Source organism: Eleutherodactylus coqui, chromosome 4 (genome assembly GCF_035609145.1).
Source record: "Eleutherodactylus coqui strain aEleCoq1 chromosome 4, aEleCoq1.hap1, whole genome shotgun sequence".
In the NCBI taxonomy this organism is placed as follows: Eukaryota; Metazoa; Chordata; class Amphibia; order Anura; family Eleutherodactylidae; genus Eleutherodactylus; species Eleutherodactylus coqui.
In genome coordinates this window covers 124,947,686-124,959,750 of record NC_089840.1, presented here as the reverse complement: position 1 = coordinate 124,959,750, position 12,065 = coordinate 124,947,686, and the positions used below count along the sequence as shown (strand labels likewise).

Here is a 12,065-nt window from a genome sequence, read left to right as displayed (position 1 = left end):
ATATACAGAGATTTCTCTGACAACTCTAGCTTCTGTCACAACTGTGATTGGTGCACAATCAGAATAGCAGTTCACTGGTTAACATAGCAGCACAACATAGTAGCTCACATGCTATGGGAATATACATAGATTTCCCTATCATTTCCAGCTTCTGTCACTATAGTGATCAAGGCACAATCAGCATAGCAGTTCATTGTAAACTTATATTTTGGCCGATTTCTATAGCAACTTTATCAAGTTACACCCACAGGCATCCTCATGTTGGTTGCCTATAGTCACATCATTTCCCCAAACACTTCATGCAATGTGAATATAATAGTGGATAAAGATTAATGCCCTTACAGCCTGCTGAGCTAATATACACTTAGTTCCTTTATGGATCTAGTCAAGATTCTGTTCAGCCACCTATTCCTTTATTTTAACATGTCTTTCTTTGAGCGAATATATGTTAATAAAGTACCGTATTTTCCAGCTTATAAAAACGACCTTTTAACCACGAAAAATCTGCTCTGCAGTTGGGGGTATACACGTCCCCAAAAAAATAAATAAATAAATAAATAAATTAATTAATTAATTAATTAATTAAAAAATCAATACTCACCTCCCGCGGCGCTGCTGCAGGCTGTCGCTCCCTCATGCACGCTGACAGAGCATTGCTTTCTGCAAGCAGGGCTTAAATGCCCCACTCCGGGAAGCTAATGCTCTGATTGGCTAACTTAGCAAATCACAGCCATTCAATGATGTCATGAATGGCTGTGATTGCCTAATGTGCTGAATTTATTTTTTTACAAAAATGTAAATCCAGAGGTTCTGTACAGTTTTCCTGCCGTGGAAAGTCATGCGTCCTGGCCCAGAAACACCTTTTCTCCAACTAGCAAGCAACCAAGTCCATAAAATGGCCAAGATGCAGGGCCATGTGACTTGACATGTCCGTGACTATTCTGAGCTAAGATCTGTAATCAGTGTTGGCAGCAGAAGAAGGTACAGGGAGAGAGGCTCTGCCCACCAGCCCCGGGTCCTCTGTAGAGCTCAGGCTGCTCTTTCCCATCTCCAGCTTCATAAAGGAGCTGGAGATGCTCTCCTCATCTTGCCGTGTAATGCTACAGCAGCTCAGTAATCGGCCAGAAAGGAGGGGGATTACAGACACTGTGAATGATGTCCAGAATTCAGCTATGTGAGTACATGTGTAATATGTGCAAAAAGGGGCACATTTACAAAATGTTTTACACCAGTTTCTGGAGTAAAAAAGTCCACTGTTGGTGCAAGTGCAAAAATGTTCAACTCTAACCTTTTGTGCAGGCCTTGCCAATTTTGGAAAGTGGGCAGGGCTTGTCAGAAGGTGGAGTGGCCGCCCCAGACAGCCAGATTATGTATAATTTATGCCAAAAACTGGTGTAAACTATACCAGAAAAGTACGCCAGTTTGGACCTAGCATACATTTCTGAGATTCTGCACATAACTCCCGGGATAGACTTGATCTTCATGTATTAAGCATACCACGCACCAGGGAAAAATGTTACCAAGCCCATTATCGGAAATGCTGTGTATATATCTTCTGGTGCGTGTGTATCTCTATCTATACACACAGATGTTAGTTGTGGGGGATAGAATCATCAACTAGAATTGGTAGAGGAGAGGGCCTGGCTGAGACGCTGCCGAGCCATTGTGCTCACAATAGAACAAGCAGGGAGGCGAGGTGTCTAACTAGGTTGACAGTTGCAGAGGTGCATACTAGGATTCTTGCTTTCACTTTTCCTGGAGTACAACCCACACCAGCTTGCTGAAGTGGAGGCGTTATGCAAGTTAAAGATATACAGTTAGTTTTGCTTGAAACAAGTTCTTTTTGGCTCTGTTTATTGTCTGGGACACTTTGGATATTTTATACTGATCATAGTCAACCCCTTTAAGTGAGCGTTGTGCGCTCAACAAACAGTGCAGATAGAAAAGTATTTACTAGGATGACTGGAAGTCTCCCAAATAAGAGAGAAGTCTAGTTTAGTCATGAGATGCCACTAGCCCCGGCCAGCCTCAGCGATTGGTAGTTCTCAGTATGCAGTGAAATAGCCAGAGAACTGTCAATCAGCGCAATGGGCGGGGTTAGAAGCATCTCATGAATAAACTGGAATCAGCTCTTGCTGGAAGCTGCCGGCACCACCTGTAAGTTTGCACATTACCTCATAACTGATAGACCAGTGAAATCAACATGTCTGTCACTACTTTACACTGCCTTCAGTGAGGGCACCATAAAGGACATGACAGGTTCTCTTTAATCACCAAGGCTAATACCATCCAAGCATAAAAGTGAAAGCGGCACTTACAGCTGCTGCAAATTTGGGAGTTTCAAACATTTAGGCTGAATCACACTGATCTTGTTCCTGTTCAGTTTTAAAACGATTAATGATCCAGATAAATTGTCAAAAGATCCAGCTTCTAAAGTAGTAATTCTATTGTTGCTCAAGTTCCTAAAAGAGAGGAAAATATTTAAAAAAAGTTAGCTTGGGCATACAAGGCTACACACAACTTATCTAAAGGCGACAATGGGTTACTAAAACAAGGTTTCAGTATGCATCCCCTCTCAACCTGAGATTTTAATTGGAGATCTTTAATGTCATGTTTTCAAAGCAAAATTAAACTTTCCAACACTGCCAGGACCATAGCATAGCTTTTCTCCTCAACTAGTTGATGATATCAATCATATGCTATCAATAAACTAAATAAACTCCCCCTACGCTAGAGGCATTAGGAGTAAAAGGACTGTCGTAAGGTCGTCAATAAGTTTCAGCACAGGCCTAGACTTTCTTAGGGCATGACAACCTTGTTATGTCTTCTGGGGGAAAAGAATTATCATGTCAATCTACTTTAGGACTGGAGCCCAGGAACAAGGAAGATGAGGAACATGTGTTTCTTTTTCTTCATAAACTAAAATGATTAATGATCCCTCCATAAAGCAGCATGAACTTTGCAAACTATTTAGCTGTGGTTCAGTGACGCAGAGGGATGAACAAGCACCTATTTTGCATGATTAGATTGGAAGGACTACAATACACTTGGGGAAGGAAGGAGCCAAATGCACATAACTTCCTTTTAGTTACAAGCATACATACTGCATAACCAAAACTTTACAGAAACCAGTTGTGTACGGAATCGAGTGGGAAGTCATGCAGACAGTCATTTTCAATAGTTCAGTCCATCTGTGCTCAAGCAATGTGGGAAAAGAAGTAGAGTGAAACCAAGAATCACAACTACAGAATCAAAGTTCTAAGAAACTTTATACAGTTTCGTAGTTTACAGATATGGTGCTCTGGGACAGGCCTTCCATCTGTTCTGCCGACAGGAGTTGCAAACTAGAAATCCCAATCTGGATGGGGCCTAATTAATATAGGTTCAAGTGCAAAGAGTTATCATAGCGGGATAATCCCACGTCTCACATTAGTATGGCCTGCGATATTCAGCTGTTAAAAGTATATAGTTTTAGCATCAATAAGTTATTAACTTCCACAGAAGCCATGCTAGTAGTCCTAATGTTGTATTAAAACCTCTAATCTAATGAAAGATTATTCAGACTTCAAAGACTCTCCGCCTGACTGCTTTCTTAACCCGCAGACACTGGAAGATTTTGCACAATGCAGGGATAGAAAATTGCGACACCGGGCATCTATCAAGCGGGACTTCCTTCAGCAATATATTTTTGTGTTCGCAGCTTTGCAGTGTTTGCCATATTTCTCACAAAACTGTGTCAGCACAGCAACACGACTACAATATGTAAATACAGACACTCTCCCCCTCTTAAAACAATTTGCATTCATGGTTAGGTAAAAGGAGCTTTCACAGGTAGCAAGTTATTTGGCCATGGGGGATAATCCACATGACTAAAGCCAGGCTCACATGACCTCGATTCTGCATGTGGGTCCCTGGCCAGCTACCCCACGTACCTATTTCTGCGCTGCGGATAACTGTAGATGCTCGCCGACAGTCATACGCAGTACAGATATTTTTTTGAAGTATTTGTATTTCCCACGTCGCTAGGCAATGACGCAGGTCCATATCAATTGCGGATAGGCTGTGGATCGGATGGCCTCCATTGACTGCAATGGAGGCCGCCCACGGAGTCTGCAGCAAAAGAGAGCATGGTGCAATTTTTCCTCCGCTCACGGAATACAGTTTGTTTCTATGGGTTTTGAGGAAAAAAGCAATTTGTCCAAAACTAACAGGTTTGAGCGATCATTTTGCATAGGTACTAATGGGCTAAATCAGCCCTTTAGTACTACATTGCGTGTATTTAGGGAACAGCGGGTGATCTGTTCTCTAAATACATCGCTATTGTTCTCCAGTGGGACAGCAGCTGTTAAAGAATGTTATCAGCACTGCCCGTGAAGAACACAGCTTGCAGTCCCTCTTATCTTATCGTCCTGAGGGATGAGGATTTCATGCAGACCTAAAGTCCATAACGGACAAAAAGTGCACGATGGGCGCACATTTACACAGAACGATCATCGCTCAAAAGAGGGCTTTTGAGCAAATTTGAGCTATAATCATTGTTCAAAAAAAAAAAAAAGTCATTCAAACAAACTAAAACAAATGATAATCATTCAGTCTAAACGCAGCCACTAATCAAACGGCGAACGATAAATCATTCGCTATTTATCTTATGCAGGCATAAAAATCATTGTTAGTTCATTCACTTATTCATTCGTTCTCAGTCGCTTATACCAAATGCGTGAAAAATAAGAGTGTGCTTTTAAAGAAAGCAATTCTACTTAAAATTATACCCCAAATTAAAAAGGGGGGGAAAAAAAGGAATATATTTTTATTGTATACACACACACACACACACACACACACACACACAGAAACTTTTTAAATGATAGAAATAAAATTGATGAATTAATCACTTACAAATGCTTCAGAGGAATTTTTGGGAAGAACGTGCTTTTTATTTCAGTGAGAAGATTGGAGCTCAGGTCTAAGGTTTCCAGTGAGAGATACTGCTGCAGCAAATCTCCATTCAGTTCGGAAATTTTATTATGCACTCTGTTTGGTGGAAAAAACAAGAAAAAAAAAACCACGATATATATAATAGCTTAATGCCAGTCAATTACACAGATACATGCACGAGTAAGGCCTCATGTCCACGGGCAAAAGAAGAATTAAAAATCCACAGCGGATTTTAACTCTTCTCCTGCCCGCAGATCCGCATCCCATAGGGATGCATTGACCACCCGCGGGTAGATAAATACCCGCGGATGGTCAATAAAAGGGATTTTAAAAAAAATGGAGCATGAAAAAATCTGGACCATGCTCCATTTTCGTGCGGGTCTCCCGCGGGGACGGCTCCTGCAGGCTTCTATTGAAGCCTATGGAAGCCGTCCGGATCCGCGGGAGGCCTAAAATAAGAATACACTCACCTGCTCCGGATCTTCCCTTCGCCGCGGCGAAGGAGAGAAGATGAAGCCGCGGCGAAGGGAAGATCCGGAGCGTGCGAGAGGCGAGTTTATTCTTATTTTTATGCCGGCCGAAAAAGAAGATCCGGCCGTGAAGAAGAGAAGACCCTCCCGGCCCGCTGCGGGTGAGTTAATTCTTTTAAATTCCTATTTTAAGCGCTCATGTCCGCGGGGCAGGAGGAACCCGCTACGGATTCTCCATGGAGAATCCGTAGCGGGCCTGATTTTCCCCGTGGACATGAGGCCTAAGACAACCGTAGCATTTACTTGACCAACTTTATATATATAAAAAAAAAAAAAACCACAACAAACAGGCAGCACATTTCAATGAGCACAATGTAAACTGCTTTGGAGGGGCCTTTCATCATTTAAGTTAGCCTCTGAATAACGCTCAATGCTTCATAAGGCTATGTTCAGAAGCCACGGATTCTCAGGTTCTGCACGGAAAATAACCAATAAATTACAATAAGACGTGAATCGGGCTTTCAAAATTTCATTCAGATAAAGGGGTTGTCCCGCGGCAGCAAGTGGGTCTATACACTTCTGTATGGCCATATTAATGCACTTTGTAATATACATCGTGCATTAAATATGAGCCATACAGAAGTTATTCACTTATCCACTGCGTTGCTGGCGTCCCCGTCTCCATGGCTCCGTCTAATTTCAGTGTCTAATCGCCCGATTAGACGCGCTTGCGCAGAAGGGTCTTCTCCCTTCTGGGCGGTCCGGGCACGAGCGGCGTTCTGGCTCCGCCCCCTTCTACGCGTCATCACGTAGCTCCGCCCCATCACGTGTGCCGATTCCAGCCAATCAGGAGGCTGGAATCGGCAATGGAACGCACAGAGCCCATGGTGCACCATGGGAGAAGACCCGCGGTGCACCATGGGAGAAAACCGCAGTGCATCCCTGGGAAAGGACCGGCGGCCATCTTGGGAGAAGAATTTTATAAGTTCATCTTTCATCACATCGGTGAGTAGCAAGCGGTTTAAAAACCGCTTTAAAATGCTATATTATGCCGGGGGGTGACAGGGGGAATGGGCTAATTTAAAATTTTGATGTTTTGCCTCGGGACAACCCCTTTAAGGGCATGCTACAGACATTCAAGCCTGCAGCATTCCTATTGTGAACATGCATAAACGAAAAAAATAAAAATATTTAAAAAAGTATACTCACAGTGAGAGAAGCGTGATGTTCGCCGTTGGTTCTCCAAGGTGAGGAATTGCAGTCAATTCATTGTAATTCATTTTCCTAACAGATCAAACGATTTAAAACAAATATGTTTTAAGAAAGAGGAAAAAGGTGGCTTGAATGCTACACATTACAGTTCCAAGTTATCCCCTTGCTGATCAGTGGAGGTCTCACAGCTGAGAGCCCTACCGATCACAAATGTCCTTGTCTTCCACTGGAATGAATGGAGGATCATGGCTGCTCATTTCTTAGGATTAGTGCTATGTAACACTGAATTTCACCCGTTGCTGCCTAAACTTTCTCTTCAGCAATAAAAGCAGATTGCCTGGATTTAAGTTGCTGAACCCACAGTGATGAACTAAAATGCCTTGAGTGGGGAGAACACTAGCGTTCATTCAACCAGCAGCCTATTTCTAATGTGTACCGCCATCTGCAGCATTAGACAACGCAGACCCCACTAGTGATGGCTGTTACACATTTGCAGTATTGCGAGCATACAGTACATCAAGAGATCCAGTGAAGACATCTGGATTGGTCTTCAGTTTTCACAATACAAAATGCATACATTATTAAATAGATCCCTTGCACCCGATTAATCTGCTGTACTCCCAAGGAGTTTAAAGTTGGAACATGTGAAATCTGGCGACAGATGCTTTTTAAGCGAATAGCTAGAAAAGACACATACAGTGGGGCAGTTTTACTAATGAGTGGCAATGATCACCCCTGCAGGAGGCGATGCTGTGGGAAGCACTGAAAACAGATTCGCTATTTATTGCTGAAAGTCAATCTATTGTGACATTTACCTAGGGCTCCACAATATGGTTTTTTATCGATATTGTTGTCAGAACATTGTCCTAGAACAGTTTCTCTTAGAACTCTGCAATTACTGAGAAACCTAAAACGTCTATATTTACCTGTGGTTTTTAAAATCTAGCTGTTTCGGATGAGTTTTTAGGATAAGCTGTTGTGTGTACATGAGTAGTAGCCCTATTTCTGGCCATTACATGGCTTGTATCCTGCCTTTTTCCGCCAGTTTTTCTCTTTTTGGGCTATATATCTAATTCTCAGTTTTCCGTGAGCTCAGCTAAAGATGGGGCAGAGGAGTAGTTGCTATAATGGCTCTCATACACTGCACATGGAGAAAAAGGGAGATGCTGCTCCCTATCTATAGTACACGAAACAAAAAAAAGGCAGCAGCATGGAGGACATTATACAGCAGTACAGTGAATCCACCAGTGGGTGAGAATATTTACTGGTATGCATTTCTCTCTCGCCACTGCTGCTCCCTTATCCATAGGCTATGGGGAGCAGCTGTGACCGCATAACCTCCAATGAAGATGAAAATTCATTTCATTTGTCTCTCTTAAGAATGTGAATATGAATTGAGAGTGAACGATCAGGGCAGGAGAGGGGGGTGGGGGTGAACTGTTATGAGGATTTTTTTCTCTAATAAGATGTTTTACTAAGTTTCTTATTTTCATGTTTAGTACTGATTTATGCAAAGTTTGTTTCAAGAGCTGTAACTTTTTTTTCTACTGAAATAGCCATATCAGGGTGTTTTGTTTTTTTTTGAAGAACTATTTTTAATTTTTTTTTTCTTTTAAGGGAAAGCGAGGTGACCAGAAAGGGGGGGAAAAAAACCAGCATATTTCTGGCACTAATTTTCTTCAATATAAATAAAACATTTTAATTGTTCAAACTTGTATGAACATGGTGATATTTTGTTTAGAAACAAGATAGATGAAGAAAAGGGGATGGGTTGAGCTTCTAATACTGTGAAACTTCTATGAGACAACTACCCAAAACTTGCACTGAAAAGTGGTCTTTTACCGTACTATTCTTTCTGGCAAAAATACTGAAACTTGATGACAGATTAGATAGAACATCAATATTAAATTTGGTGTCATATTAAAGCTTAGAATCTTAACTCTGGCTAAACAGCAAGTATTTTTTTTTAGTTTTAATTAAAAGGGCGATAAGATAAGCAGTTGCACATCCATTCACCATTTGCCAAGTTCATGAAAGGCATCCCTACCAGCATCTGGATTGTGGACATTTTTGATGTCTTTCATTGGTAGGATTTTGTAAAAATGTGGGCATGTAAACATAGGTATAAGTTGGATATATAACCTCTCAACATCTTGAGCTTTAATTTAGAGGATGTGTAGTATATCTAAGGGCTCATTCACATAAGCGTATGAGTACAACGCTGCGACTCTAGTAGTGTTGTACTTATCACAGCCCCTACGATCGCTAGCAGAAGAGCCGACAGATTGCATACGGGCTGCAATAGGCATTGCGCATGCCCGGGGCATGCGCAGTGTGACTTTTTTTTTTTTTTTTTTAACTCCCCCGCTGTGCAGAGCGGGGCTCTGTAATAAACGATGCCCTCTCGCAGGCATTGCGAAGGGGCAGCGTTTTGAATTGGCAGCCCTCCAAGGTGTATCCCATTATCTGCAGAGGTCACATGTCACAAAAGCTTATGCTGAGGAATAAACTTGAACTTACACTTCCTGCAGAGAGTATAATTCGGGCACCAGGCTGCTGTTGGATAATGTTAACCAGTTGTGGCTGATCTCCCTATAGGGAAGACAAAGTTGCAAGTGAGTCACTCCTGCTACACAAGACATTTACCTCAACATTTTAATGCTTGTTTTATAATGTTCATTGCAACCGTGGCCCCATTCTGTATGGTTTATAAACTTTATTCAATCCTTAACCCTTTCCAATCCAATTTGTATCTTGGTTTTCCTAGGTGGCTTATTCTTTTTCTGCCGTTATACAACAGTGCTATATGCTGGCTAAAGCCAGTACTGCATGAGGTGACACATTGGATGGGCTCTGACAGCAGAGAGGCTGGTAATATACAGTAAGAGAACCCCGACGGATGTCTTCCAACATCGGAGCTGTACAGCCTTAAATAATAATGTCTTCAGAGGTCAGACAGTGGATTGGAAAGGGTTAAAGGGGTTGTCTCGCGAAAGCAAGTGGGGTTATGCACTTCTGTATGGCCATATTAATGCACTTTGTAATATACATCGTGCATTAAATATGAGCCATACAGAAGTTATTCACTTACCTTCCCTGCGCTGGCGTCCCCGTCTCCATGGCTCCGTCTAATTCCAGCGTCTAATCCCCCGATTAGACGCGCTTGCGCAGATGGGTGTTTTCCCTTCGGCTCGGTCCGGCAGCAGCGGCGTTCTGGCTCCGCCCCCTTCTACGCCTCCTGATTGGCTGGAATCGGCACGCGTGACAGGGCGGAGCTACGCGATGACACGCAGAAGGGGCAGAGCCAGAACGCCGCTGCTGCCGGACCGAGCCAAAGGCAAAAGACCCTTCTGCGCAAGCGCGTCTAATCGGGAGATTAGACGCTGAAATTAGACGGAGCCATGGAGACGGGGACGCCAGCGCAGGGAAGGTAAGTGAATAACTTCTGTATGGCTCATATTTAATGCACGATGTATATTACAAAGTGAATTAATATGGCCATACAGAAGTGTATAACCCCACTTGCTTTCGCGAGACAACCCCTTTAAGACATGACAGCTATAGAATAGTAGATCTTATACTTATGTGCATTTGTATGGTGCTCAAATACACTTCATGGGCCTTTCAAAGATTCTGGAGGTATGCTAAGCTTCAGTATAGGCCCATAGAAGTCAAAAGGCCTTACTATGGCTTGGTAAAACTTGATAAGTTATTGTTCTCTGACCATGCTGAAAGCAGACGTTATCTGCTATGGAAAGTAAAAGTAATAACTGACGCATAGATGTGGGCTATTGTAACCCAAGGTGAGCATAACCCACTATTCTACATTAAAAATTGATTTAACATAGTACGTAACACTAACAAAAAAAAAGGTACAAAACCAATTTTCCTCATTTTAGTGAGTAAAAAAATCCTTCCCAACTCCAAATCTAACAATCAGAATAATCCTCGGATCACTGACCCTTCTGAAGTAATCAGTGACTATAAAATGAATATTGTAGAGCTCAAGAAAGTTCACCATCAGCACATCCCCAGACAGTACCATAGTTTCATTGCCCTTAGAGTAATGAACCCCCTTGTATCTAGGTTTATTCATTAAAAAAACAAAACTTAATTTTACTTTATTATTTCAGTTTTAAACACTTTAAAAAAAAAAACAACTTGTTTCTGGGGGAAAAAAACCCAAGTCTATTTATTTCTTTTTTTGCAAAATGAGAAAAGGGAAAAAAAATAGATCCAGCCATGTAATACTGAAAACACTATTAAATCTGCCATTTGCACTATATGTAACAGCCCCATCCGCAGTAATGAGCCGATGCAGGAGTCACACTCCTCCGACCAGGAATCTCACTCACTCTGTCACCTAATGAAGCTCACTCCTCCTGCCATTTCCTGCTTTCACACATCACTAATGCAAATGTGGTTTGTTTATATGGCCAGAAGAGAGAAAGGGCTGCAGAATTAAATGCCACTGCTAAGTGTGTGCAAGACAAGTAAATTGATCCTTATTTGCATCACTCTCTACTGACAAGCGGTAATTGAAGAGACCTCATTAATAATTCAGCAACAAGAACGGCAGGAATGATGTCATGAAATCTGTGTGATATCCCCCAATTCCCAGCAGAGGTTTACTAATTAAATATTAAACCCATAACATAAAATTGCCCTTCACTCACCCATGAAACCATTCTCATACAAGCCTTGTAATACGCAGTGTCAACTATACTGCCTTATACACCCATCAGCCAGAACATTAAAAGGGCACCGGTCACGTCCCCAGAGCGCCATCAACTAAGTGTCAGGGAGCCGGGTGATGTATTTTTTTTTTTTATACTCAACGGCTCCCGCTATCCATCGACATCCCCGTCTGTAGTAGTCAGCGCGTGGCAGGAAAATCAGACTCTCTTCATATTGCTGTGCGCACAATCTGCCACAGACATCTATAGTACAGAGCGGGCACGGCACTGTAAATAGTCGGATACGCAGTACCGATGCGATCTTCAGAGGGGAACACTGCTGGATTCAGGGGGGCGAGTGGTTAACATAACCAACAGTTTATGGTGCTGCAGGGATGTGACAGGTTCCCTTTAAACCCACTGAAAGGTGATGAGAATTGATGACCTTATGAAAATGGTACCCGTCAAGGGGTGGGATATATTAGGCGATAGAGTGGACGGTAACAGGTATTCCCCAATAGCAGTGGCCTCTTTCAGCAGGGTACAGCAATCTGCCACACTGAAAAAACAGGTGTGACTACAAGTAGTCAATAGTTTTACTTGCATTTTACTTTAGTAAAGAAGCAGTTCCAGAAAATGACCCCATAAATACTGTAGTGCGCACGAACATGAGGGATGTTAGTCGTGGCCAATGGCGGCAGTCACTCCGCCGTTCTACCACCTCACACACGTGGCAGCGACTAACAATACAAAGTCTCTAGTTTCGCGTTTC

The 12,065-nt window shown here is 42.4% G+C and overlaps 1 protein-coding gene across 1 annotated transcript in view; it reads right to left on the bottom strand.

Annotated features, from left to right (window-relative positions):
• Positions 1–12,065, bottom strand: part of LRIG2 (leucine rich repeats and immunoglobulin like domains 2) — a 73,102-nt gene that overhangs the window by 33,897 nt on the left and 27,140 nt on the right. Inside the window, exons 2-5 of the mRNA XM_066600060.1 lie at positions 9,138–9,209; positions 6,615–6,689; positions 4,897–5,031; positions 2,319–2,462 (exon numbers count right to left, since the gene is read on the bottom strand). Coding sequence (XP_066456157.1) covers positions 2,319–2,462; positions 4,897–5,031; positions 6,615–6,689; positions 9,138–9,209 — 426 coding nt within the window. The remainder of the gene's footprint in view (positions 1–2,318; positions 2,463–4,896; positions 5,032–6,614; positions 6,690–9,137; positions 9,210–12,065) is intronic.